Source organism: Dreissena polymorpha, chromosome 14, assembly GCF_020536995.1.
Source record: "Dreissena polymorpha isolate Duluth1 chromosome 14, UMN_Dpol_1.0, whole genome shotgun sequence".
Classification (NCBI taxonomy): domain Eukaryota; kingdom Metazoa; phylum Mollusca; class Bivalvia; order Myida; family Dreissenidae; genus Dreissena; species Dreissena polymorpha.
The window spans coordinates 56,626,887-56,652,241 of record NC_068368.1 but is presented as its reverse complement, the minus strand read 5'-3'; the positions used below and the strand labels follow the sequence as shown (position 1 = coordinate 56,652,241).

The window sequence follows — 25,355 nt, the reverse complement described above, 5'->3', positions numbered from 1 at the left end:
GAAGTGCAGTGGTCAACTTTGTGTTTATTCTTTATTAAAAAAACTACAAAACACATCAATTCTGGTCATGATGTCGTAGGTGTTTGCTAAAAGTTGTCGCTTTGCCCCTCTGCCGTAATTCGAATTTCGCGTTATTTGATGCATTTTCCACTTATCCCTTTCCTGGTTTTTACGCGAGATCTCATGAAATTATTACCCAATCATTATGAAACATTAGATGAAGAACTTTTAAAGACTGTTGGTGCACGTATTGTCAAGTTGTTCCAGTCCAGTTTCTTTTCAGGAATTACTAACGACTCGCCCCCTTAACGACTCGCCCTATGTTTTATAACAACTCGCCCCGCCTATATAACGACTCACCCCACATGAATAACCACTCGCCCCACATACATAACGACTCGCTCCATCATAGCTAATATGGTATCATTTTCTTGTAATTTGTTAATAGCCTAGTATCATTGATTCAGTTTCGGTTATTTTTATGCTTTATTTCATATTTTATTGTGTTTAAACAAAAACGAAACATTAAAAAGTGGGTGGGATATGGAATAATATCTTAAGATGTCTGTCTGTACCGCTATCGACAATCGTGTAGGTGACTGGAGCAGTGGGTGTGATGTCCATTACTGTCGCGTCATGTAATGTGTTCTCCATGTCTTCTGATGGGAGTTGCCGTTCCGGTCGCGTTATGTCAAATGAGTCCTCTTGAAGGAGAGACATGGCTGATGTTGTCGTGGTTTCAAAGGTGGTGTTGGTAGATTCCGCTATCGAGCTGACTGTCTCTTCCATCACGTCACCATTTTCATCGGTGTTGTTGTGACGACAGCGCAGGAACACAAATTGCAGATCCCGACCTTCTGCAACAGCAGCGTCGTACTGCTCAACTGTGATCCCTGAAATTATATAATTTGATGGTATATGAGCAGCGTTCTGAGAAAACTGTGCTTAATGCACCGAAAATCAAGTTTAGGCAGAAAGTGTCGTCCTTGATGAGCATGTGCGGACTGCACAGGCTAATCTGGGACGACACTTTACGCACATAAATTAAGCCCAGTTTTCCCAGAACGAGGCTCATATTATTGATAGTATTGATTATCCGCTCTTTTTTAATTTCTTATTTAATAACTTGCAGTAGAAACTTAAATATTTATAAACTGTATTACGTATTTGTTTCAAAGTTTGTTCAGTCTCTGAAATACATAGACATATAATATACAATTTAAGCATACATGTACATACATTTATAATTGTTATCTGACAGAGTAGTAACAAGAAAAAAGCAGTTTTATATATATCTAAAAAATGCTTCAAATACAAACAACGTAGTGTACAAAGTTGACACACGATAATACTACCACTTATGTTTTATATTCCATTACATTTTATAACAAACATTAATTATTTATCATCTAACCATTTAGAATAAAAACAAACACATTTGTTTAGGTGTCATGACAAGCAGGGTATTTTATTTATTGAAACACACGCACGGTGTGGGTGTTTGTATCTGACAGGGCTTTCTACACATAAATGCAAGAAACAAATCTTCTGACGGTTGTATGCCTCCAATGAGCAACAGATATCGACCCCAATGGCACCGCTCAGTTGAAGAGTCTCGAGACGTCGGTAAACGTTGCGACATCCTTCTCATATATTTAAGAACTGAAACGATACTAAATCCATTCTGTAAAACACGTCGTTATACGTATCATTAAACATGCTCATGCGTTACATGTGAATAATTGAAAATTATTAATACCCATCAGAAGTCAAGCCTAAACTCAAAAAAATACAATTGCAAAATTTAACTACACAATTCAAAGTCACAAGCCCAACCAAGGACGCCACGGCCCTAACAACCGCCCTTCCGCCGCCGATGCCCAAAGCGCACCGAGGACGCCCCCTATGCCCATCCACAACGCATATTTGCGAAAAGTACATAAAGTGAAGCATTAGTTTTGATTAAAGCAGCTGCGATAATTACAAGATTTATTCATTACCATCAATTAAGAGAAGCGCACATGACTTCACGTACACCCCAAACAATAATCGGCGGTAACGAACGATTCAGGTGTAACCGCGAGCGGGATACGCAACCCTACTGCTCATTGTTCATTTTTCTTTTAATGGCAGGGTGACGTATGAGGACCCATGGCTCAAGACCGGTGTCTAGGTGCCTTCATCACCTCCTGAAACCTCTAATTTTAGAGAGATCTACAAATAATCAGCTGTTTCTATATCGTTACCAGTTTATTCATTCACACGACGATAATAAATACATGCAATAACTATTTTAAATTCGTTTTTACGCTTTAGAAGTACTTACCAGTGTTACCACACTTAATGTGATGCCACCTTGAACAGTTGTCACATGTCACCGCTCTGGAATTTTCGTAAACCCGTCGTAGACAAAACAAACAAGGAGACGCAGGCATGGTGTTAGTCGACTTATCAATTTAAAATTATGGTATACTTTATTTCTTCTTCATTATTTTTTATCGAGTGCACCGGGATTGTCTCCCATATGGCCATCGCCCCCATAAAGACAGTTACGGTAGTTACGGTGGTTACGGGGGATAGTGCAAGATACAGGAGACACCCCGTTCCAGAGGTGACCCTGGGTCTTTTAGTGTCCGTAGTATAGTTGTAATGTACTAGGGTACACTGCACCTCGGTTTAACGTCTCATGCGAAAGACGAGTTAGTAGGTTAGGTGCAGCGGGGGATCGAACCAGCGATCTCTGGATTGTGAAGCCGGTGTGTTACCACTACACCACGGATCCGCTACTACTGGCATACTTTAATCCTGTGTGCATCTTTAAATACTAAACTTCGCAGAGGCAGGTTTTGCTCAATTTAAGTTATCACCATTGAAGTTGTTAACCAAATCGTGGAATTAGTTGATTTATCACAAATCGTTTATTTGAAACCATTGCAAACTTTCCGCGCTAATTGTTCACTCCTACACATTAAAAGAACCGCCAGTCAATTAGCATTTTAAAGTAAAGTTCGTGTGAAAAAGACTAATTAAAATGCCCTTCATTAAAGGGTTTTAATATAGATTCGAAACGGGACACAAATATACAGTAACTTTTATTGAATATTGAAGTTTTTTTGATACGTAAATTTATAATATGCAATCAGATTTTTCATTTTCATATAAGCACCGCACCAATGATAAATTAACAGTAGATATTCATTCTCTAGACATGTCGTGTATTAGAAGTTCATATTCATTTTTTGTTAGTTTTGCAATAAAAAACATAGTAACTTTGATTGAGTATTTAAGTTTTTTATACGCATATTTATAATATGCAATAAGATTTTTCATAGAAGCATCGAAAAACATATTGTTTTTTTATACGCATATTTATAGTATGCAATAAGATATTCATTTTTGTAAGTTATGCACAAAGCCATATTTTAATTTTTATGGTGTTAAATCGAATCCTTATGGTTATCAAACTATGCCGAACCGTAAATTCATCTTCTGAATTGATTTAATTTATATTACCATATATAAAATAACATTTTATTTTGATAGGGCGAGTCGTTATGTATGTGGGGTGAGTCGTTATATAGGTGGGGCGAGTCGTTATAAAACATGGGGCGAGTTGTTATGGGGCGAGTCGTTAAGGGGGCTAGTTGTTACATTACCCTTTTCAGGACACTTTCGAGAAAACAAAGGACATTTTCTTAAAAAATATTCATTTCTGCTTTTCGAAAAGTTCAACTAAATGTTGAGGTATGCATATTGTCAGGTCGTTCATGTCTGATGATTATCTATTGACTTTCATCGTGAGTACTTTTTAGTTAACTCAGGGTACAGATTTTTAAATTTTACTGTTTTCACTTACTTAACCATAGAAACCACAATTTATTTCTGACAAAAAATAATTTTACACCTAGAATGTTCTCCAAACGGCCATCTATCCACATATACAATGTACTAAGTTTCATAAACCCAGCTTAAGCATTTTTTGGGATATCACATAATCAAGATTCTTATGGAATCACAGTCAGTACAATTATAAAAACATAAGACAACTAGAGCTTTGTCAAAGACGTTGCGTATACCCCAACATGCTGCATTGACACAGACTATTTTGCATGCTGTCTTCACAAAACAAGAGAAGCTCATTTATGGCGATTTTTAAGAATTATTATGGCATTATCATTTATGGCAATTTTGACCTTTGAACTCTTGAATTATTTCGCATGACACGCCGTCCAATGACTGTGAACAAAACTAATGTACAGAGTCATTTTAAAATCTCACAATCAATAACATAGTTATGGCCCGGACAAGATCATTTATGGCCATTTTTGACCTTTGAACTCAGTGTGACCTTGACCTTGGAGTTATCAACGTAATTCTTTCGTGCGACACACAGTTTAATGATGGTGAACAAATGTGCAAAATGATTTTAAAATCTCACAATTAACAACATAGTAATGGCCCGGACTAGCTCATTTATGGCCATTTTTGACCTTTAAACTCAAAGTGTGACCTTGACCTTGAAGATATGGACGTAATTCTTTCGCCCGACACACCGTCCCATGATGGTGAACAAATGTACCAAGTCATTTTCAAATCTAACTATATATAACATAGTTATGGTCCGGACAATCTTTCGATTTAAAATGCACTAAGTGAACCCGTGACCTAGTTTTTGACCCGACATGACCCATATTCAAACTTGACCTATACATCATCTAGATACAATTTCTGACCAAGTTTGGTGAAGATCGGATGAAATTTTGGGACAGACCGACTGACAAAGTGACCCCTATATAGCCCCCATTACCAATGGTAAGGGGGGTGCACTAAAATATTTAAATAGTATACATTGCAGGAGTTTATTCAACCTATTCATTCAATACAGTAGATAACAACAATACAGGCTAAAGTATGCGCTGCATGATTACTTATATGTATGCAATTAAAAAACCACATAACATGCACAGTCGACATATTTTCCCTTACCAAAAGCAATACAATCAGTGCTGGACATGACTCACACAGCTTGCAGTACATTACAAAACTACGCAAGTTTTCATAAGACCATAAAGCAACAGTCTAGCAATTATAAATCAACTTAATATACAAGGTTGCAGTGTCAAGTGTAGAGGATGTCGTAATGACCAGGACGGTACAACAGTGTAACAAGGGGCGTAGAGTCTTCGGGGAAGACGTGCTGATTGCATCGCAATGAGTCGCCTCTATCCATGTACTCCACGCGCACTGGGACGCCCAGGACATTGGTCAGGGCTATGATGTGGATGTGGTCGGACTCCTTCCCCATTGGTTCAACCTCCTGATGTGATAGAAACAGGGCTCAAGTAGGACAAGAGTGCCAAACTGTCACAAGATACGCCCGTTCTAAGGTTTTGGACACCATGCTCAATGCTTGAAATGCACTAAGTGACCTCGAGACCTAGTTATTGACCCGGCATAACCCATATTTGAACTTGACCTAGATATCATTTAGACGTAACATCTGACTAAATTCGGTGAAGATCAGATGAAAACTACTTCAATTAGAGAGCGGACACCATGCTATATGCTTGAAATGCACTAAGTGACATCGTGACCTCGTTTTTGACCCGGCATGACCCATATTTGAACTTGACCTACATATCATCTAGACACAACTTCTGACCAAATTAGGTGAAGATTGGATGAAAACTACTTCAATTAGAGAGCGGACACCATTAATGCTTGAAATGCACTAAGTGACCTCCTTTTTGACCCTGCATGACCCATATTTGAACTTGACCTACATATCATCTAGACACAACTTCTGACCAAATTAAGTGAAGATCGAATGAAAACTACTTCAATTAGAGAGCGGACACCATGCTAAATGCTTGAAATGCACTAAGTGACCTCATGACCTCATTTTTGACCCTGCATGACCCATATTTGAACTTGACCTACATATCATCTAGACACAACTTCTGATCAAATTAGGTGAAGATCGGATGAAAACTACTTCAATTAGAGAGTGGACACCATGCTTAATGCTTGAAATGCACTAAGTAACCTCGTTTTTGACCCAGCATGACCCATATTTGTACTTGACCTACATATCATCCAGACACAACTTCTGACCAAATTAAGTGAAGATCGGATGAAAACTACTTCAATTAGAGAGCGGACACCATGCTTAATCCTTGAAATGCACTAAGTGACCCCGTGACCTAGTTTTTGACCCAGCATGACCCATATTCGAACTTGACCTAGATATTGTCTAGACACAACTTCTGACCAAGTTTGGTGAAGATCGGATAAAACCAATTTGAATTAGAGAGCGGACACTGCTGTGGACGCTGCCCGCCAAGGGTGAAACTATAATACGTCCCGTTTTTAAAAACGGGCGTATAAAAATGATAAACTAATAATCATTAGGGAAACTAATGAGACTCACACAGTGACAGAAGGGCCTAACACATGTGCATTAAGTGTCATACAAGAAAAGCCTGTGCAATCAACAACTTATCAGGGACGACACTTTCTGTCTAGACTGGATTCTCTTTAGAAGACACTTCCTTTAAACTAAAATTCCATAAAAGCTTAAAATAATTATCTTGTGTAGACTACAAACGCTTATAATATGGGACAACACTTAATGAATGTAAATTAAGCCCTGATTTTCAAGATCCTGGCTCAGATTGAAAATTGTGTTGATTATGATTTCTGGTATCATTAAGTTGGATGAATATTGGCTGAACACTCTTGGACTTTGGACTTAAAGGTTTTGATAACTTAAGGCCCAGAAATCAACAAGTCCTAAAACAATTTTGCTGATTTCCCACAAACATTTTCCTGAAGTTTGGTGAAGTTGGTATACCAAACTACAGAATCTGGTCATGTGTAGACCAATATTTACTGGCTATTATAGGATTCGAAAAACATGAATTACTTTTAAGTGACTGAAAACTTTTGAGCAATTACGGCAAGCACCACTCTGCTCATCTGCAGATGTGAGTACCTGATTGCAGAACTCCTTCATGCTTCTGTCACCTTCAATAAAGCAGCTGTAAAAGTCTGCCTCTTTCTGCAGGAATCCAGACACCAGTAACCTGAATTGGCAAGATGGAAAGTTGTTCACTACAATCCAAGAAAGTAAAGTTACAGGATTGTAACACCTCAGGACAGGAAAACACCTTTCTCTTCTACATGTGTAACTGGGTTTACAAAAACCCTTCATTGTTTAACCCTTTACCACTAAGATACGTATTTAACCCTTCATGCACCACTTAGATACGTATTTAGGTGTTTGTAGTCTCTTAGAAAGTTATATTTAATTGAAGACCTTTCTTACTAGATTCAAGTTTAAAAGGCTTCGTTTCCAACCCTTAGATACTGATGAGAACCAAACAGCATAAAACTTGAACAGACTGCGAGTCTCACAGGCTATTCTGGTTATATGCTGTTTGCAAATAGCAATTTTCACTTTGCTTCTGAGTGGGAAAGGGTTAATAGATCTAGCACTGTTTAGTATTTGCCTGGTATTGAAAGGAAGGAAATCCAATGAAAGGACGAGAAATGACACACACAAACCCAACAACTTAATATAAGAAACAATTGATAAATGACAAATTTTATGCCATATCCTTTTAAAATGTATATGTGCAGATAACTAATAAATACTGCGGGAAAAATTATCTCTCAAACAATATTTATAATTTCAATGAAAACAAAATGCATATGTACTGGACAGGAAAACAAACAGTTTAAGAAAACAACAGTTTGTTAACAAACTGTTTTTTACAATACATATACCTTCGAATATATGAATGAAAGTGCTCACAATAAATGTTAAATTTGTGTTTTCTTATATCCTGTCATGCAGATTATTCAGCAAGTTTGTATGAACATATTATTTGTACCTTAGGTAGACAACGATATAATCGGAAAGCCCCTGGTTGTTGAACGTCTCTAGTAACTCGTCTAGTGAACACTGGTTCTCTACCTTCCCCACCACCTCCATAAACTGCAGTAGAGTAAACAAGAATATCACTGTAACTTATACATGCTCCTGCTTTTTCCAGGTATGGGTTCATTATAAGTATAAGAACAGCAAGAGCACCACATAACAGGGGCCACGCTCGGCTGCGGATGCAGTTTTAAACAAGGGCTGTTTGTAAAACATGCATTCCCCACATATGGGCTCTCAGATGTAGTGACAGCCATTTTGTAAATATGTTTTTTGTCTCTGTGACCTTGACCTTTGACCTAGTGACCTGAAAATCAATAGGGGTCATCTGCAAGTCATGATCAATGTACCTATGAAGTTTCATGATCCTAGCCATAAGCTTTCTTGAGTTATCATCGGGAAACCATTTTACTATTTCGGGTCACTGTGACCTTGACCTTTGACCTAGTGACCTGAAAATCAATAGGGGTCATCTGCCAGTCAATGTACCTATCAAGTTTCATGATCCTAGGCATAAGCGTTCTTGAGTTATCATCTGGAAACCATTTTACTATTTTGGGTCACCGTGACCTTGACCTTTGATCTAGTGACCTCAAAATCAATAGGGGTCATCTGCGAGTCATGATCAATGTACCTATAAAGTTTCATGATCCTAGGCATAAGCGTTCTTGAGTAATCATCCGGAAACCATTTTACTATTTCGGGTCACCGTGACCTTGACCTTTGACCTAGTGACCTGAAAATCAATAGGGGTCATCTGCTAGTCATGATCAATCTACCTATCAAGTTTCACGATCCTAGGCATAAGTGTTCTTGAATTATCATCCGGAAACCATTTTAATATTTCGGGTCACCGTGACCTCAACCTTTGACCTAGTGACCTGAAAATCAATAGGAGTCATCTGCTAGTCGTGATCAATCTACCTATTAAGTTTCATGATCCTAGGCATAAGCGTTCTTGAATTATCATCCGGAAACCATTTTACTATTTCGGGTCACAGTAACCTTGACCTTTGACCTAGTGACCTCAAAATCTAAAGGGGTCATCTGCGAGTCATGATCAATGTACCTATGAAGTTTCATGATCCTAGGCCTAAGAGTTCTTGAGTTATCATCCAGAAACCACCTGTTGGACGGACGGACCGGACCGGACCGACCGACCGACCGACATGTGCAAAGCAATATACCCCCTCTTTTTCGAGGGGGGCATAATAAATGAAAGCTTGTCAGATTTTTTTTTTAGAGGTCACACCTACCTTGATCTTTGATCTAGTGACCCAAAAATGGGTGTGGCATGTAGAACGCATCAAGGTGCAGCTACATATGAAGTTTCAAAGTTGTAGGTGGAAGCACTTTCATTTTAGAGACAAATGTCAAGGTTTTAGCACGATGCGGACGGCGAACAACGAGTTGGCTATGACAATACCTCGGGTCTTCTTCGAAAACAGCCGAGCTAATAAAATCAGACAATTGCTCAAATAAAGATCAATGGATCAGAACAACATAACAATATGTGCATGACACATTGAAATGGAATTTGCCTAAAAAATGTAATCTAAATAGACAAACAATCATTAGAGATCTTCTACAACAATAACAAAGTCGAAAGTTTAATGCAATACAAATATCAGTGAAAAACCATTGATGTAGACCAATCTGACAATATGCCATATCCATCCTAAAATGAGACTACACAATTTGCATATTGGTTCATCAATTGGGGATCTTCAGTTAATACTGTTTTCCAAGCAGAATGAAAAATAAAATTCTTAAAAGGTCTAGGGCTGTACACTTAATCAAACTTCAACTAGAAAAGTGCATATAAATTTAAAGATAACTCAAAAAGTTGATTTCCAAACTAACCAATGGTGGATGTTTTAAAACCAACAATAACCTTACGTTTCTTAAGACAAATTCTTAAACCATCAGGTTATTAAACAGCGTTGTGTACAATACTGTGATACATGTAGACGAGTAGGCAGCGGAAAAACTATACTAGACTAGTCAATAGGCAAGTATAATATGAGTATATCAGCTGTGTATGAGTGCATTTCCAACACAGCATTTTACACAAAGCTATTAAATAATATTTTCATTGCATATCAATGACATTCTTCTATTATTTTGATAATGTATGAACATATAAATATACTGTAATATATTCAACAAAAAAACTTAAGTCCGTGAATGAGCCCCAGCTCTCACATCATATAATGACGTTGTGAGATGTTTGGTGTAAACATTTATTTTTTCACTAGCAATAAGATCTTTTAGTTTTAGATGTGTTACTTATTATTTTGGCAGATCTGCAATAAGGCAAGTTTCACGATAATGTAGTTTATATAGATTTTTCATTAAGGTTATGTTTATAGCAGAATCAGAAATCTTCTGTTTATCACAGACTTCCTAATAGGGAATACAAAGGAGGTGTGCGCGTCAAAAACGGAAAAATATTGGATGGTCAAAAGGTTCACATGACAACAGCTGATCAGATAATATAAAGAGGTATATAATAACAAAATATATTAAAATCTGGTTAAAAAAATAAATAAAATATAAACAAATGACAAATACATACTGTTTCGTGGAAATCTTCTATGGTAAATTCTGGAAATCCAAGTTTAACCAGTTCGGATTTGCTGTTTTGTGCCACATCTTTAAACCTGCAATACTTTCCTGTCAATAACCAATTATACCTCAAAAGTCCCTAAACCAATTTACTGGCAGGTCAAAAACAGATTGGTACATGACCACAATAGAGACTGATAAAGACCAGCTTCTTCTCTTTAAATCAGGTGAGCCAATATTACATGTTCAAAAGTAAAAATGTCTAGTACTTAATACATGTATGCCCAATACTTAAAATCAAGTAAAATATTAATTATAAAAAAACAATCTACATGTATGTAAGCAATGAAATTGACTGTTTAGCAAAAGTTTTAGATTATATATACTGCACAATTTGCTATATTGTTTTCGAGATTTTTAAATACGCCTGTTTCAAATACACTAGCCTTCATAAAAGACGGAGTACATTTGCTAAATATCACCATAAAAAAGTTTAAATAATTCACCTTTTCAAATCTGTTTGGTCTGTGAGTAGTTTTTCCAGATATGCAAACCCAAAAGCTCGAAAAAAGCAATTACCATCACCTCGAGTCTTTCGAACATAGTCATATCGGTTCTTCAAGTCCTAAAACAATTGTTTATAATAGAAACCATTATTATATGGTTACATGTAATGCCAATTCCTATTTGCCTTAAACTAAAAGCATTGTAAAATGTATAGGTTTTGCGATCAATAACCTTAATAATAAAAAATAACATACATGAATGCCTTTTTTTGTATGCAAGTATAATGCTCAAATGTTTGTAAGAATAGCATGATAAACTTTATTTTTATAATTCCAAGACCAAAACTATAAAAAGAGGTCAATCTTTGCCCTGATGTCGTCACATGGGTTTGAGGAAAACCACTTGGACTAGTTTTTGGTCACATGTCACCCAGATTCTTACTTAGATATACATTCTCACAAACTTTCATCAAGATGAATGAAAGAAGTCTCTATATTGGTCACAAACTTGTTCTATGATTTTCATCTGGTGATCTTGTTTTTCAATGCAAGTTATACACTCAAGGTAGATATTGTCAATATAAATATTCTGCCCAATTTAAGTTTCATACAGATTGAGGTTTAAATGAGACCTCTAGAGTGATGACAATTTGTTTATTGGAGGTTTTTATCCCATGACCTAGTTTTGGGACGCACATGACCCACAGCATGGAACCACAACTCGGTATGTTCTAATCATTGGAAGTTTTATTTTTTTCTATTCAGAATTTTTTTTGTCCACCTCAGACTAAAAAAAATCAGGTCGCCCCAATTTCGGTGGATCAGTTAGCCCGTTTAAACAAACACATTTTAAATTTGGCCTAATACTCTTCTTATATCCTCCATATCAGGTAATTCTTCACAATTAATGTTTTTTTCACTTGTATCGAAATCAACTGGTTTAAAAACTCATAGAAACTGATAAAACAAGAAAATATATCACATACACTTAAAGTTATGCCCTCAAAACACATAAATGTAACATGTATTTGGACACAGACAAGAATATAGTAGACAATAAGACCAAGAGCAATAACTTAGCCAAAACTACCCTTCTCAAAATAAAATACACTTTTTAACAAAATACGCTTTAAAAAGTGTATTTTTTCTGCATTTTTACCGAAAAGTGTATTTTTCTGCATTTTTTTCATAATTAAGTGCACTAAAGTGCATTTTTTCTGTATTTTCATTATCTTTAAGTGTATTTTACTGTACTTTAAGTGTATCTTCTGTAGACAAAGTGCATCTTTTTATGCAATAAGTGCATTTTTTCAATGAAGTGCATTTTTTGTGCATATTAGTGTATCTTCTGATTTGCAAAAAAAATATTCTTTCTGTACAAGTGTAGTTTTAGTGCATCTTCATAAAAAAGAGCAACACTATAGCAAATAACTGAAGTTGAAGGACAGAGATATAGTGTTTAATAGGAGAATTGTACTGAATTCTTTTTTATCTTCACATAATGTTTATGGTATTATTATTACAATTTGTCTGCTCATAAAATATGTGAATCAGTAGAGCAGCTTTTAAAGGGAAAAGTACAACTAAATCAGGCTGTGGGTAAATAATTAAAAATATTGAAAGTGTCAAAAAAAATATGTGGGCTTGCCAGAATCAATTATATCTTCACAACATAAAAAACAAGTATTCGAACTTTCTTACACTGATATTTAACCCCAATTCAATTAATGTCTACCACATTGACTATTAACATACATTTTAAAAGACAATTTAAATAATATTTATAATATTATATTTATTTCCTAACACCATTCAGTATGTTATATTGAAATATTCACAATTAAATATAATATGCTAAGTGTGCTGTGTATTATTCAATAAATATCAGATAAGATCAGGATCAGATAAGAGATCAATTAGCATCATAAACACTAATCCCTATCAGTGCTCCATCTAGCCAAAACAAAGGGGTGTTTATAGAATTTTGATTGGTTCTGGGACCATCTATTTGAAAACAAACCACTTTTGATTGGTTGGAGCACAGCAAGTTATTTGGAGCACAGGAAGTTATTTTTGTAAACAATTTGGTTTCAGCAACTTAAATTGAGCTAAATTATAGGTATAATTCAGCAACATTAATTCTAGTGTCAAATGTCTTGAAATTCTTTCAGCACATGAACTATTGTGTGATGCAAAAACAATGTGTGTTTACTACAATGTGTAAATCAACAATAAGTTTGTTGCAAAGAAGATTCAAAGTGGGTGGTTAAAGTGAATGCTGAAGAACAGCTGTAACAGGTTTGTATTTTCATTTCTGCATCTCTTTTTAATTAAATTAATTATGATCATTATCATATTTATGTATTGTCACTGGGAAATGTAACTGGATGAGTAAATGTAATGCAATTTTAAGGAAAAAAACATCATTTGAATTATTATGGCTGTATTTTATGGTTATTGTCATCTTAAAATTTATTTATACCTATTTCTTGTCATTAATGAACAGATTTCTTTCCCCATATTTAATCAGAACTTTAATATTTTATATTTGAAGGTTAAACCCCAAGGTGAAATTTACATTGATCGGAAGATCCATTGGACAGAATGTGCATCATCGCCTGCCAAAAAAGGGAGCAAAAAGGGGACTACCTGATGTATGGACATGTATACCAGGCCAACTTGAGGGGAACAGGAGTGGGAAACCGTGCCCTGTAGCTTGTCCTTGACCAAGAAAAGATGGATTTGTTGAGAGGTAAAACTATATAATAAAGATTATTGCAATTCAAAGACGTCACACTTCTGACCAGTCCACACAGCCAAAGGAGACCACATATATTAGTACATTTATTAACAGTATTTTCTATCAAACGTAATTTCTTTAAATTATTTATGAAAAGCGTTAAGTCACATGTGATCACGAGATTAAAATTGCAAAAATAAACAAACAAAAACAACAAGCCAACAAACATGTTTTGATTTAAATTTATGATATTTATAGCAACTGTTGAACAAGATTACCATAACAGCAATATTTAACACTTATAAAATATCTTTCAGGACCTGATCTCAAATGAGATCATGCACGAGAAGCGCCTCGCAGACCATGACAGTAGTATTCAGACCTGATCAGCTGGTGAAGTGCTCTATAAAGGGTTGTTTATGAATGCATTCTTTGTAAGGAACAGTGTATAACAACAAATATAGTGACAGGGGCTAAGCTGCTAAATATTGTCAGAATGTATGCAGTGATTTTCTTTGGAAATTTAAAACAACCTGTACGTACTGGCTCTCAGAAGGGCATGTTTTAGCGCAATAATGAACAAAAAAAGGAAGATCTTAAAAATAAGGTATAGATTTATATAAATTTCATGAATACTGTTCATTTATCATATATTAGGATCCAGAATATGATTGAATTGAATGTGATGCTTTTATCCATATTAAAAAGGGATTTGGAATTAATGTAATACATAAAAATCTAGTAAATGATAGGGAAAACATTTCAGCTTAAGGAGGGGAAATCTTTAATATTTTTGAAGCGGAAACCACCTGTATTTGGCTGTTAATCAGTTACCGATAATCAGAGGGGAGAAAAATCACTGGTATTAGCTTGATATTTTCAATTGTTAATTCCAGATAGGCAATAGCCCGTTTGAATCCTCTCTTTTATGTAGATATGTAACATTTGTTTTTGTTTTTTAAGGTTTAACATTCTAATAAAAGTGTGTATTTATCTATTGAATTGTACTTTTTGTTTTTTATGTATGTGTTTACACTAACCTTTCATTTAAAGAATGAATGCTGACTTCAAAATGCTGGGACTTTTTTAATTTGGTTAATTTTTAAGCATATTAATTTGAAGTGATGAAAAGTACACTTGAGCGTATAATGCGCTTAAAAAATTCACTTCCAACACTTCAAAAAGTGAATCAAAAAAAAGTGTATGACTGAAAATGCACTCAAGTGTATAAATGCGCTTAAAAATTTACTTTTAATATTGTAAAGTGTATTATTTGTATGACCGGGAATGCACTCAAGTGTATTAATGCGCTTAAAAAATTCACTTTCAATTTTGTAAGGTGTATTATTTGTATCAGTGGAAATGCACTCAAGTGTATTAATGCGCTTACAAAAATTCACTTTGAATACTCAATGAAGTGTATTATTTGTATGACTGGAAATGCACTCAAGTGTATTAATGCGCTTAAATAATTTGCTTTTAATTCTGTAATGTGTATTATTTGAATGACTGGAAATGCACTCAAGTGTATTAATGCGCTTTAAAAAATTTACTTTGACCATGAAGTGTATTATTTGTATGTCTTAAAATACACTCAAGTGTATAAATGCACTTAAAAATAAACTTAAGCGCACTTATTATCATAATAAACGCACTTAAGTGTATTATTTCGTGGAAAAAAAATACACTTAAATGTATAAACACACTAGTAAAAAGTGTTTTTTTTAACTGATTAAAATGCACTTGTTAAGCAAAAAATACGGTGCCAATAACATGCGCATTAAATGCGCATTTAATGTGCATTTAATGCGCATTAAATGCGCATTTAGTGCACTTTTTCGAGAAGGGTAGCTGCAGTTGCAATCATCTACACATTAAAGTCATTCAAATGATAAAGTTTGATTATTTGGAAAAAAGTTAAAAAACAAAACTTGTGGGACTTAAAATTCTATTGTGGAAAAACAGACGAAAGCCATAATGCTACAAAACCTGTCTCATCCAAAAATCGTTACAGAAAAAAGTAATTTCTTTATGCATCTACGCATTAAGGATATTCAAAATTTACCAATTCATTAAAGAGGAGTTTAAAACACAAGCTTAAGGCAACTATATATCAAATATACCCGGAACTAGAAAGTGAAAAACACACAAAAAGCCATAATTCTGCCAAAAATCGTTACAGCCATTGTTCTTTTATATAAAACCATCAAATTATTAAGGTCATTCAACTGTGAATGTTTGAGTGCGATCTACCCTGTACTTAAAAAGGAGTTCAAAGCACAATCTTCAGGACATACGTATGTACTGACAAACAAGTGCAATGCTTAACGCATCCCACTCTGTGGAGGCATAAGAAATGTGAAAAACGACACATTTAATCTTACATACTCCTTGAATTTTTGTTCGGTATATTTCATCCTCTTTGGCATACTCTTCACTCAGTTTGTCAAAGGCTATCCTGTTACTAATAAGATTCTGCCTATCTGCAATCTGACAGAGAGACAAAACAATGAACCATTCAAATGCTCATGTTCTTAATATTGGTAAAAATATACAAGTCGTTTACGAACAAAATTAGGATGTACAGTAAATGTTAACAGTCTTAGCAAAATATTGGTTCATAAGAATATTTGGATTTACTAAACTAGTAAAATTTCTCTGACAATGAGACACACGCCAATCATAATCAATACAGCTAGTAACCTGAAAAATTCATTAGATATGGCAGCTCAAATGACTTGATTATGTGTACTTATGTCAGTGCCAATCTAGTGATTAAAATTTGACAATATTGATACAATTTAGACATTTTTCTAATACATTAACCTGAAGAAGGCTATCGTGAAACATGGACATGAACAGGAATAATAAGTGCAATGAAAAGCTAGTATAATTGACTTATTACATTCTAATGTCAGCAGTTGAAACTTGTAAGTCCAGGTTAGTAATTATTCATTTTTTGCCAATACAAAATACATGTTTAAAATAAATTCTAGGTTAAACATGTATTCTGAAGCAATTTCTGAATGGAACTCATAAAAAATAAAACTTACAAGCTTTTGAAAAACATTGCACTTGATTTACAATCCTATAGCTTTATAAAGGTGTAACCCAGCTAGAAAAATCCCAAAACCACAAAAAGAACTGAACCCAGTTAAAACAAGAGCACCGCCTTGCGGGTGCAGACCGCTCATCTATTTTCTTTTTAAAGGTGAAGGGACTCTCATTTTCAATCACAAAGGAGGGAGGAGTGGAGTGAAGAGGGGTGTATAGTGTGGGGTTGTGGACATTTATTACATTATCTTCCAAAAAAGCGAAAAAAAAAAAAAAAAAAAAAAAAAATCGGGGGGGGGGGGGTATAGTGTGAGGGTGTGGTGATAATTTGTGAGATGATCTTAAAAAAAAAAAAAAAAAAAAAAAAAAAAATCAAAAAAAAATTTGGGGGGGGGGGTGGGGGGGGGGTGGGGTGGGGGTATAGTGTGAGGGTGTGGTGGTCATTTGTGAGATGATCTTATAAAAAAAAAAAAAAAAAAAAAAAAATTAGGGGGGGGGGGGGGGAGGGGGGGGGAGGGGGGGGAGGGCACGGGGGATGGTTTGGGTGAAGTCTATTGTGGTATGTCAGGTAAGAGTAGTTTCATCAAAGTATCAATCAAATCTAATCATAAATAAAGAAGTTATGGCAATTTTAGCAAAATTTAATAATTTGACCTTGAGAGTCAAGGTCATTCAAAGGTCAAAGTAAAATTCAAGTTGCCAGGTACAGTAACCTCATGATAGCATGTAAGTATTTGAAGTTTGAAAGCAATAGCCTTGATACTTCGAGTGGATCGAAACACAAAATTTAACCATATATTAAAAGTTACTAAGTCAAAAAAGGGCCATAATTCCGTAACAATGACAACCAGAGTTATGCAACTTGTCCTTTTACTGTACCCTTATGATAGTTTGTGAGTGTTCCAAGTATGAAAGCAATATCTATGATACTTTAGGGGTAAAGTGACCAAAACATAAATCTTAACCAAATTTTCAATTTTCTAAGTATAAAGGGCCCATAATTCCGTCCAAATGCCAGTCAGAGTTACATAACTTTGCCTGCACCGTCCCCTTATGATAGTTCATAAATCTTGCAAGTATGAAAGCAATAGCTTTGATACTGTAGGAATAAAGTGGACCTAAACACAAAACTTAATCAAATTTTCAATTTTCTAAGTATAAAAAGGGCACATAATTCTGTCAAAATGCCAGTCAGAGTTACATTACTTTGCCTGCACAGTCCCCTTATGATAGTTAGTAAGTGTTGCAAGTATGAAAGCAATAGCTTTGATGCTTAAGGAATAAAATGGACCTAAACACAAAACTTAACCAAAATTGTCAATTTTCTAAGTATAAAAAGGGCACATAATTCTGTCAAAATGCATGCCAGAGTTATCTAACTTTGCCTGCCCAGTCCCCTCATGATAGTAAGTAAGTGTACCAAGTTTGAATGCAATAGCATTGATACTTACTGAGAAAAGTGGAACTAAACGCAAAACTTAACCAAAATTTGCAATTTTTTAAGTACAAAAAGGGCACATAATTCTGTCAAAATGCACGCCAGAGTTATCTAACTTTGCCTGCCTAGTCCCCTCATGATAGTAAGTAAGTGTACCAAGTTTGAATGCAATAGCATTGATACTTTCTGAGAAAAGTGGACCTAAACGCAAAACTTAACCGGACGCCGACGCCAACGCCAACGCCAACGCCAACGCCAACGCCAACGCCAACGCCGACGCCAAGGTGATGACAATAGCTCATAATTTTTTTTCAAAAAATAGATGAGCTAAAAAACAGATTATTGACTGCATGTGTCTCTGTACATAAAGCCTACATAACAAGGCAATATAAAGGCTCCTTAGTTTTATATGACACCCTACAACAGAATGATGTAGTGTACAAAATATAATTTTACTTCTTTTTCCATATCACGTAACTGGGCCAGTGTGGCTTCATCATAGTTCCTTTCTGAAAGAACAACAACAACATAAGCAACCAATAATACGAAAGGAATAAGTTTGCTAATTAAAAAGTGAAATGATTTGCTTTCGAAAAGACATTATCAGTAGATTATGAAGTTGATTAAGTCATAGTTGGCTGCTGCCATTACCATAAATATGTTAAAAGGGGCCTTTTCACAGATTTTGACATGTATTGAAGTTTGTCATTTAATGCTTTATATTGATAAATTTAAACATTAGACCTAAAAATCTCCTGTAATAAAACAAGAATACAATTTAAAACAAGAGTTCCGCGGTCGGAGATGACCGCATTGAAGCCGGATTTTTGATTTAAATGACAGGAAAGTACCTTTCGTGTTTTTGTCAATGCAATACTTAAATTACTGAAATATTGTTCAAAGGTCAAAATGAAATGTAAGTACTTTTCAAGGCATGAGCAAAGTTTGAGATTCTAGGTCCAAGCATACCAAAGTTACAACAATTTTAACATTTTAACATTTAAGTTCACAGTGACCTTGACCTTCAAATGAATGACATTGAAATGAATGACCTTGAAATGACCAGTGGTCATCTAAGTGTGCTTGCAAACCTTTACGTCAAGTTTGAGATTCTAGGTCCAAGCATACCAAAGTTATAACAATTTTAACATTTTAACATTGAAGGTCACAGTGACCTTGACCTTCAAATGAATGACATTGAAATGACCAGTGGTCATCTTCTAGTACTGGCCAATCTTTATTTCAAGTTTGAAGACTCTAGGTACAAGCATACCAAAGTTATAACATGAAATAAGAACTTTAACATTTTTACATTCAAGGTCACAGTGACCTTGACCTTCAAATGAATGACCTTGAAATGTCCAGTGGTTACTTACTAGTTCTGGCCAACCTTCATGTCAAGTTTCAAGACTCTAGGTCCAAGCATACCAAAGTTATAACAACTTTAACATTTTTACATTCAAGGTCACAGTGACCTTGACCTTCAAATGAATGACCTTGAAATGTCCAGTGGTTACTTACTAGTTCTGGCCAACCTTCATGTCAAGTTTCAAGACTCTAGGTCCAAGCATACCAAAGTTATAACAACTTTAACATTTTTATATTGAAGGTCACAGTGACCTTCACCTTCAAATGAATGACCTTGAAATGACCAGTGGTCATCTGTTAATCCTGGCCAACCTTCATGTCAAGTTTGAAGACTCTAGGTCCAAGCATACCAAAGTTATACCATGAAATAAGAACTTTAACATTTTTACATTCAAGGTCACAGTGACCTTGACCTTCAAATGAATGACCTTGAAATGACCAGTGGTTACTAACTAGTTATGGCCAACCTTCATGTCAAGTTTCAAGACTCTAGGTCCAAGCATACCAAAGTTATAAGAACTTTAACATTTTTTATATTGAAGGTCACAGTGACCTTGACCTTCAAATGAATGACCTTGAAATGACCAGTGGTCATCTGTTAATCCTGGCCAACCTTCATGTCAAGTTTGAAGACTCTAGGTCCAAGCATACCAAAGTTATACCATGAAATAAGAACTTTAACATTTTCGAGCACGCCGCCACCCCGCCCGCCCGCCCGCCCGCCCGACAACATCAATCTATAAGCCGAGATTTTTTCGAAAAAAATCCGGCTAAAAAAATAAACAAAATGTAACCCTCAACTGGGCTCGAACCACTGAACCCTGGAGTCCTGGAGTAAAAAGTCTTCCCCCTACACCACTCTGCCATCCGCGCTCATTCTATGAGTTGACGTATTTTTTACCATATATAAGCAATCCTCGTAGTTTCACAAAATATAACGACAACAACAAAACTTTCCAAATTATTCAATCGTTTCGCATTGCAACTCTTTATAATTTTCAGGTTTTCAAATAGTCAAAAGATGCATATAATGGATATTTTAGAGCATGGTAATTGTTCAGTACATGTATTACTTTTTCCTCAAAAATATCATATCTAAAACAAAAATTTGCGAATCTGAAACAACTTTTTTTTAATGTTGTCAATTTACCAAAACGTGAAAAGGCCCCTTCAACGCGACATCATTACAACATGATTGATGTAACATATTTACAACATGTTTAATCTGACATCATTACAACATGTTTAATGCTACATTATTACATGTTTAATGTTACATCATTACAACATGTTTAACGTTACATCATTACAACATGTTTAATGTGACATCATTGCGACATGAATGCTACATGTTAAATTTTGCAATTTGAATCACCCTTATTTGCAAAAATATTTTTGGTAGTTTTCTTTTCATTATTGCTCACAGACAGTAACCAGAATACATATAAAATGTTCAAAAGGAAGCACAATAAATGTGTACTGGTAAGGGAGTATTAGTCGGAAAGCAGTATTTTCCGGTTGTTCTATTTATTTTAAGTATTGTAACCCTTAAACACAAATACACCATGTCACAAACTTACAGACGCTTTTTATCTTGGAGTCGACAATATCAATTCATCAAAAGGCAAGTATTTTAGTTTTCAAAGTGCTTAACAAATGTTAACTTTAAAAGTGCTTAACAAATGTTAACAAATTTCATCTCAGTGAAATGTTACTTCCACGCAGGGATATTAATAGCACATGCATCATCATACAAAGTAACTAAATCAGGCCCAATCTGTGTTCTTGAGATTTTCCTTAGTCTGCTATAATACAGATGATCTCAATTATTTTTATTGCAACCTCATATTTAAACAGAAACTAATATGGTCAACATCAACATTTTTTTAGTTACTGATTATTAACATTTCATTCCCGACATTGTTTTTTGTATTCCGATATCTCCATGCTTGTTAACATGTTTATACAAGGGAACAAAATCAAATTCACCATCATAAATTCACTGTTTTGATCCAATGTATAGTTATTAATGGCTGTGCTTTCACTCTGGTATAAATTGCTATATGAAACAAACTGTAACTCTATTTATAAACGCAGAACAAGAGATGTTGCAGCGTAAATTAAATATAATAGTTGTAAACGTTTCAGATAAGAAAATAATCATTTTAACTTTAAATTTGTTTCCATTTACTCAAATTATATAACTATCAGGAAAATACTACTGTACAGTGTAAAATCACCGCTCTTTACTGAGCCAAAAAAACATGCCTCATACCTACGCACACCAACTACTGTTTTGTTTACATTCACTTGTAGAAAACTAACCCAGGATATATTAGTTATTTTTTAACAACATATTCCATATATGATTAAAAAAGTATCAAAGACAACCCTATATTTCGACCGACAAATACTTGCTCACTAGTTAAGAAGTGAATTAAGATTTTCTTAATGGCTTTCATTTATGACACTTGACTTGTGACTAGGACATGTCAAATTAAGATATATGATCAGGGGTGCCAAAATCAAATGTCCGATTTGCCCGAGTGGTACATTTGCTTGTCTGGGCAACTGATTTTTTTCAATTAATTTATTCGCAGACAATCAGTTTTTAAAAAATCGGGTCAAGGAATACAAAAAAATAGAAGCCGTATAAGTTTGATACATCCGGATGTTGACACAAAATTTCATTGTCAGTGGTAATCGCAGAGCAATCAAGCTTAAATACGGAGTTAACTGGCCCACAAAAAAAGGAACATGCCCCGCATTTTCAACATTCGGCCCGATGTGTACAGACTGGTTTCTTTATTTTTACAATCAGACAAAAATAAAAGTATAGGACTAAGATAATCAAAACGCCGTCTACCGTGTTATTTCAGAAGACTTCAACAGTTAAAATGGAACGTTTTTTTTATTTGTTTAGATTTCAATGGAACTACTTGAGTCTACTTCACAGTTTGTGACAGAGAAATGAAAACTTATGTGACAACTAAATGAGACCGTGTTAGTAATTTGACACACTTTGATAGGAAAATGCAACAAAATAAAAGTATTTGAGATTTTAATACTGTACATGTATGTGTAACCAGGGCTCGAATTAAGCTTTTTTTTCTACTTGCAAAACATTGCAAGCAGCTTTAATACCAACTCGCAAAATCAAAAACATTCTTGCAAATTTTGCTGGAAACATATTTAATTTCCTTTTTTTTTTCAAACTCAACGGTTAACTTTCCTTTATCTTTTGTATTGTTATTTCCGTCTGTGGGCAAAACGAAACTAGTTATTTTGTGTGCTCTTTTTTGTTCTTTGTACCAATACCATGCACGTATATGTACTATAAGTATACCAGTCTACATACAAGATGCTCGCTTCCACATACGGGTAACCGTATTCGGACGTTCTATTAATTGAGCTACGGTTTAGCGGTCACGACATCGAGCGCATTTAGCAATATTATTCTTTTTGTTCACTATTTCTTTACTCGCAAAGAAATACGAGTGGCTTAAAACTTAACTCGCAATCACTATTTTTTGCGAGTGTGTGAGTGTTAATTTCGAGCCCTGGTAACACATGTTTTCATAACAATAGCTTTGCAAGATTAAAAGTTTGAGAAAGACTTTATTTTATTTTGTGTATAATATACTGCTTTAAAGAAAGTCCCATGGAAATACATGTAATTGAAACAAGCAAATTATACTCATTTTGATTTATTCCACAATATTTTACATTAATCAGCAAATGCCTTACAATTTACATAAACATAAACAGACAAGTGTAGTCCAGAAAAGGACAAGTTAAATTTCCTATAAGGTTGTCCATGCACAAGTATATGGACCCCTGATGATGTAAATTTTTCATCTAAGTGTTACAAGTACTTCTTGATTATGCAATATTCCAATCAATAAGTTTCACACGCTTGTTTTTGTGTATACATTTATGGAAGCATTCTTTTAACTGAATTTCATGACGTTGGTGATATTATTTTCACCAGTGCCGGCTTCTGTTTTATAATTATTAAAACTTGATGTAGTAATTTACAGACTTATATGCGTAACACTCTTTCCCCGAGTATTGAACATACTTTCAATCCTCAACCACTCTAATAATATATTGTGTCTCTATAAGACTTGTACAAATCATAGCAAAGTTAATTGCATTAATAATAAGCTCTTGCCTATTCACTATATGTTTTCCTCAAGTTAAAAAAAACACAAACACTAATAAATATTTTAGAGAAGGAATTTGTAAATCTCACTGCAAGTAATTATACCAAGGAATCATGACATATACATATATATACAGTGACAACTGTTTAAGTCCATAGATCGAAGTTAGAACAGAAGTAAGTAGTTTTATTAGTTTTTCTTTGACTTCTTTAAATCACATTTGTTGAAAAAAGCGATTAACAGATTAAAAAGGCTTTTCAAAAATAGCTTGCTCTTTTGCATATGCAGTTTTAAGAAAAATCCCTTACTTACTTCTGGCTTTCTGCAAATAATAGGGGCATCTAACAAGATATGGTAGGTTCGTGTTGAGTCGTGTTTTTTTTAGTTGACTTGTGGGTAAAGAGATGGCCTGACATCCCTTGATTATTTGATAGAACGTTCGCACATGATGCAGTTGTTACAGAAAAGTTTTGAAAAATGCACATCTTGACAATGGCACAGCCAAACAGAATCCACTGCTCACGAAGAACGATTATTTTCATTCGGCTTTACTTATGTACCCATAAAAGCTCAGAGCATTCAAGAAGAACTAGAAGTTAGAACGATACTTAGAATTTGTCCGAATTAGACGTGTTCCGAACATTAGGCCAATTTAGGGTACGAATATAGTCTAGATCGGTACGAAATAAAATTTCAGAAAAATAATGTCACAGCATCGTATTATAGCAAAATAGAATTCAGTACTGTTAATAAAATTAAATAACGTTGTGTTAAAGAATTATATCGCTTGAAGATGTCCCAAATCTTACCAGGATCATAAACAAACTCTTCTGCCATTATTTTTCCAGGAAGTCGATTTCACGCACGCGCTTTAATGACGTCAAAAATCGTCTGAACAAAATGGAGAAATACTAAGAGAATTGCAAAAATCTAGAAGTGCTCGGTCAATCATGGCACATGTTCCTATTATTCAGGGTATGGCGTTACTGCTCATTGTTGTTTAGATTTTAAAGTGTCGCATATTATTTTGACGTTGCCCCATTTCTTTGGACATCAGTTAACAAAACCGAGAATCACGACATCTGAGACATGATGGACCTTTCATTTTAACTTGATCCTAACATAACAACCAAAAGTGGTACTTAAAAGGCTCTTGCATTAAAAACAATTAACTTTTCATTCATTATGACATTTGGCCTTTCACAGCTTTAGGCAACTTTTAATAACATCTATTGGTGTTAAATCATAGAGCTCTAAGCATTAGTCCAAATAATCTACTGATCCTTCTTTCCTATTGTTTCATCCATTCCTATAGATTCATCCACCCCCTTATTTTGGTAATTATGACATATTTCTGATAAAACTTAAGTTAGTTATGCTTATTTTTAAAAATCTATAACATAGATGATGTATTTTGGTTAAAAACATGTGAACTTTGATTTTTTTTAGGGAAAAATAAAATTTAGGTAGAAATTAAGAAAATAATAATTCAGCTACACATGCTGTGTAAATACCAATCATTCTGAAAATATTCACGTTTTAACAGTATTTTTGTGTTTATTATTCTATATGT

General features: G+C 34.7%; 2 protein-coding genes and 1 long non-coding RNA gene across 4 annotated transcripts in view; 2 read left to right on the top strand and 1 right to left on the bottom strand.

Moving 5' to 3' along the window:
* Positions 1–4,845: 4,845 nt before the first annotated feature.
* LOC127856932 (ubiquitin thioesterase OTUB1-like) lies at positions 4,846–24,681 on the bottom strand. Its single transcript, XM_052393153.1, has 8 exons — positions 24,592–24,681; positions 18,705–18,757; positions 16,145–16,246; positions 11,017–11,135; positions 10,521–10,605; positions 7,896–7,999; positions 6,995–7,085; positions 4,846–5,317 (listed from the first exon to the last, which is right to left on the bottom strand). The coding sequence occupies exons 1-8, from the start codon at positions 24,617–24,619 to the stop codon at positions 5,120–5,122; spliced, it is 780 nt and encodes a 259-aa protein (XP_052249113.1). The 5' UTR covers positions 24,620–24,681; the 3' UTR covers positions 4,846–5,119.
* Positions 12,705–14,914, top strand: LOC127856946 (uncharacterized). The gene is made up of 3 exons (XR_008038249.1): positions 12,705–13,314; positions 13,571–13,768; positions 14,074–14,914. It is a non-coding gene; the product is annotated as an uncharacterized LOC127856946 (long non-coding RNA).
* LOC127856920 (adenylate cyclase type 10-like) overlaps positions 24,645–25,355 on the top strand; it is a 107,896-nt gene continuing 107,185 nt past the window's right edge. For both annotated transcript variants that reach the window (XM_052393116.1, XM_052393117.1), the window contains exon 1: positions 24,645–24,757. In XM_052393116.1, coding sequence (XP_052249076.1) covers positions 24,733–24,757 — 25 coding nt within the window. In that variant the 5' untranslated portion in view covers positions 24,645–24,732. The remainder of the gene's footprint in view (positions 24,758–25,355) is intronic.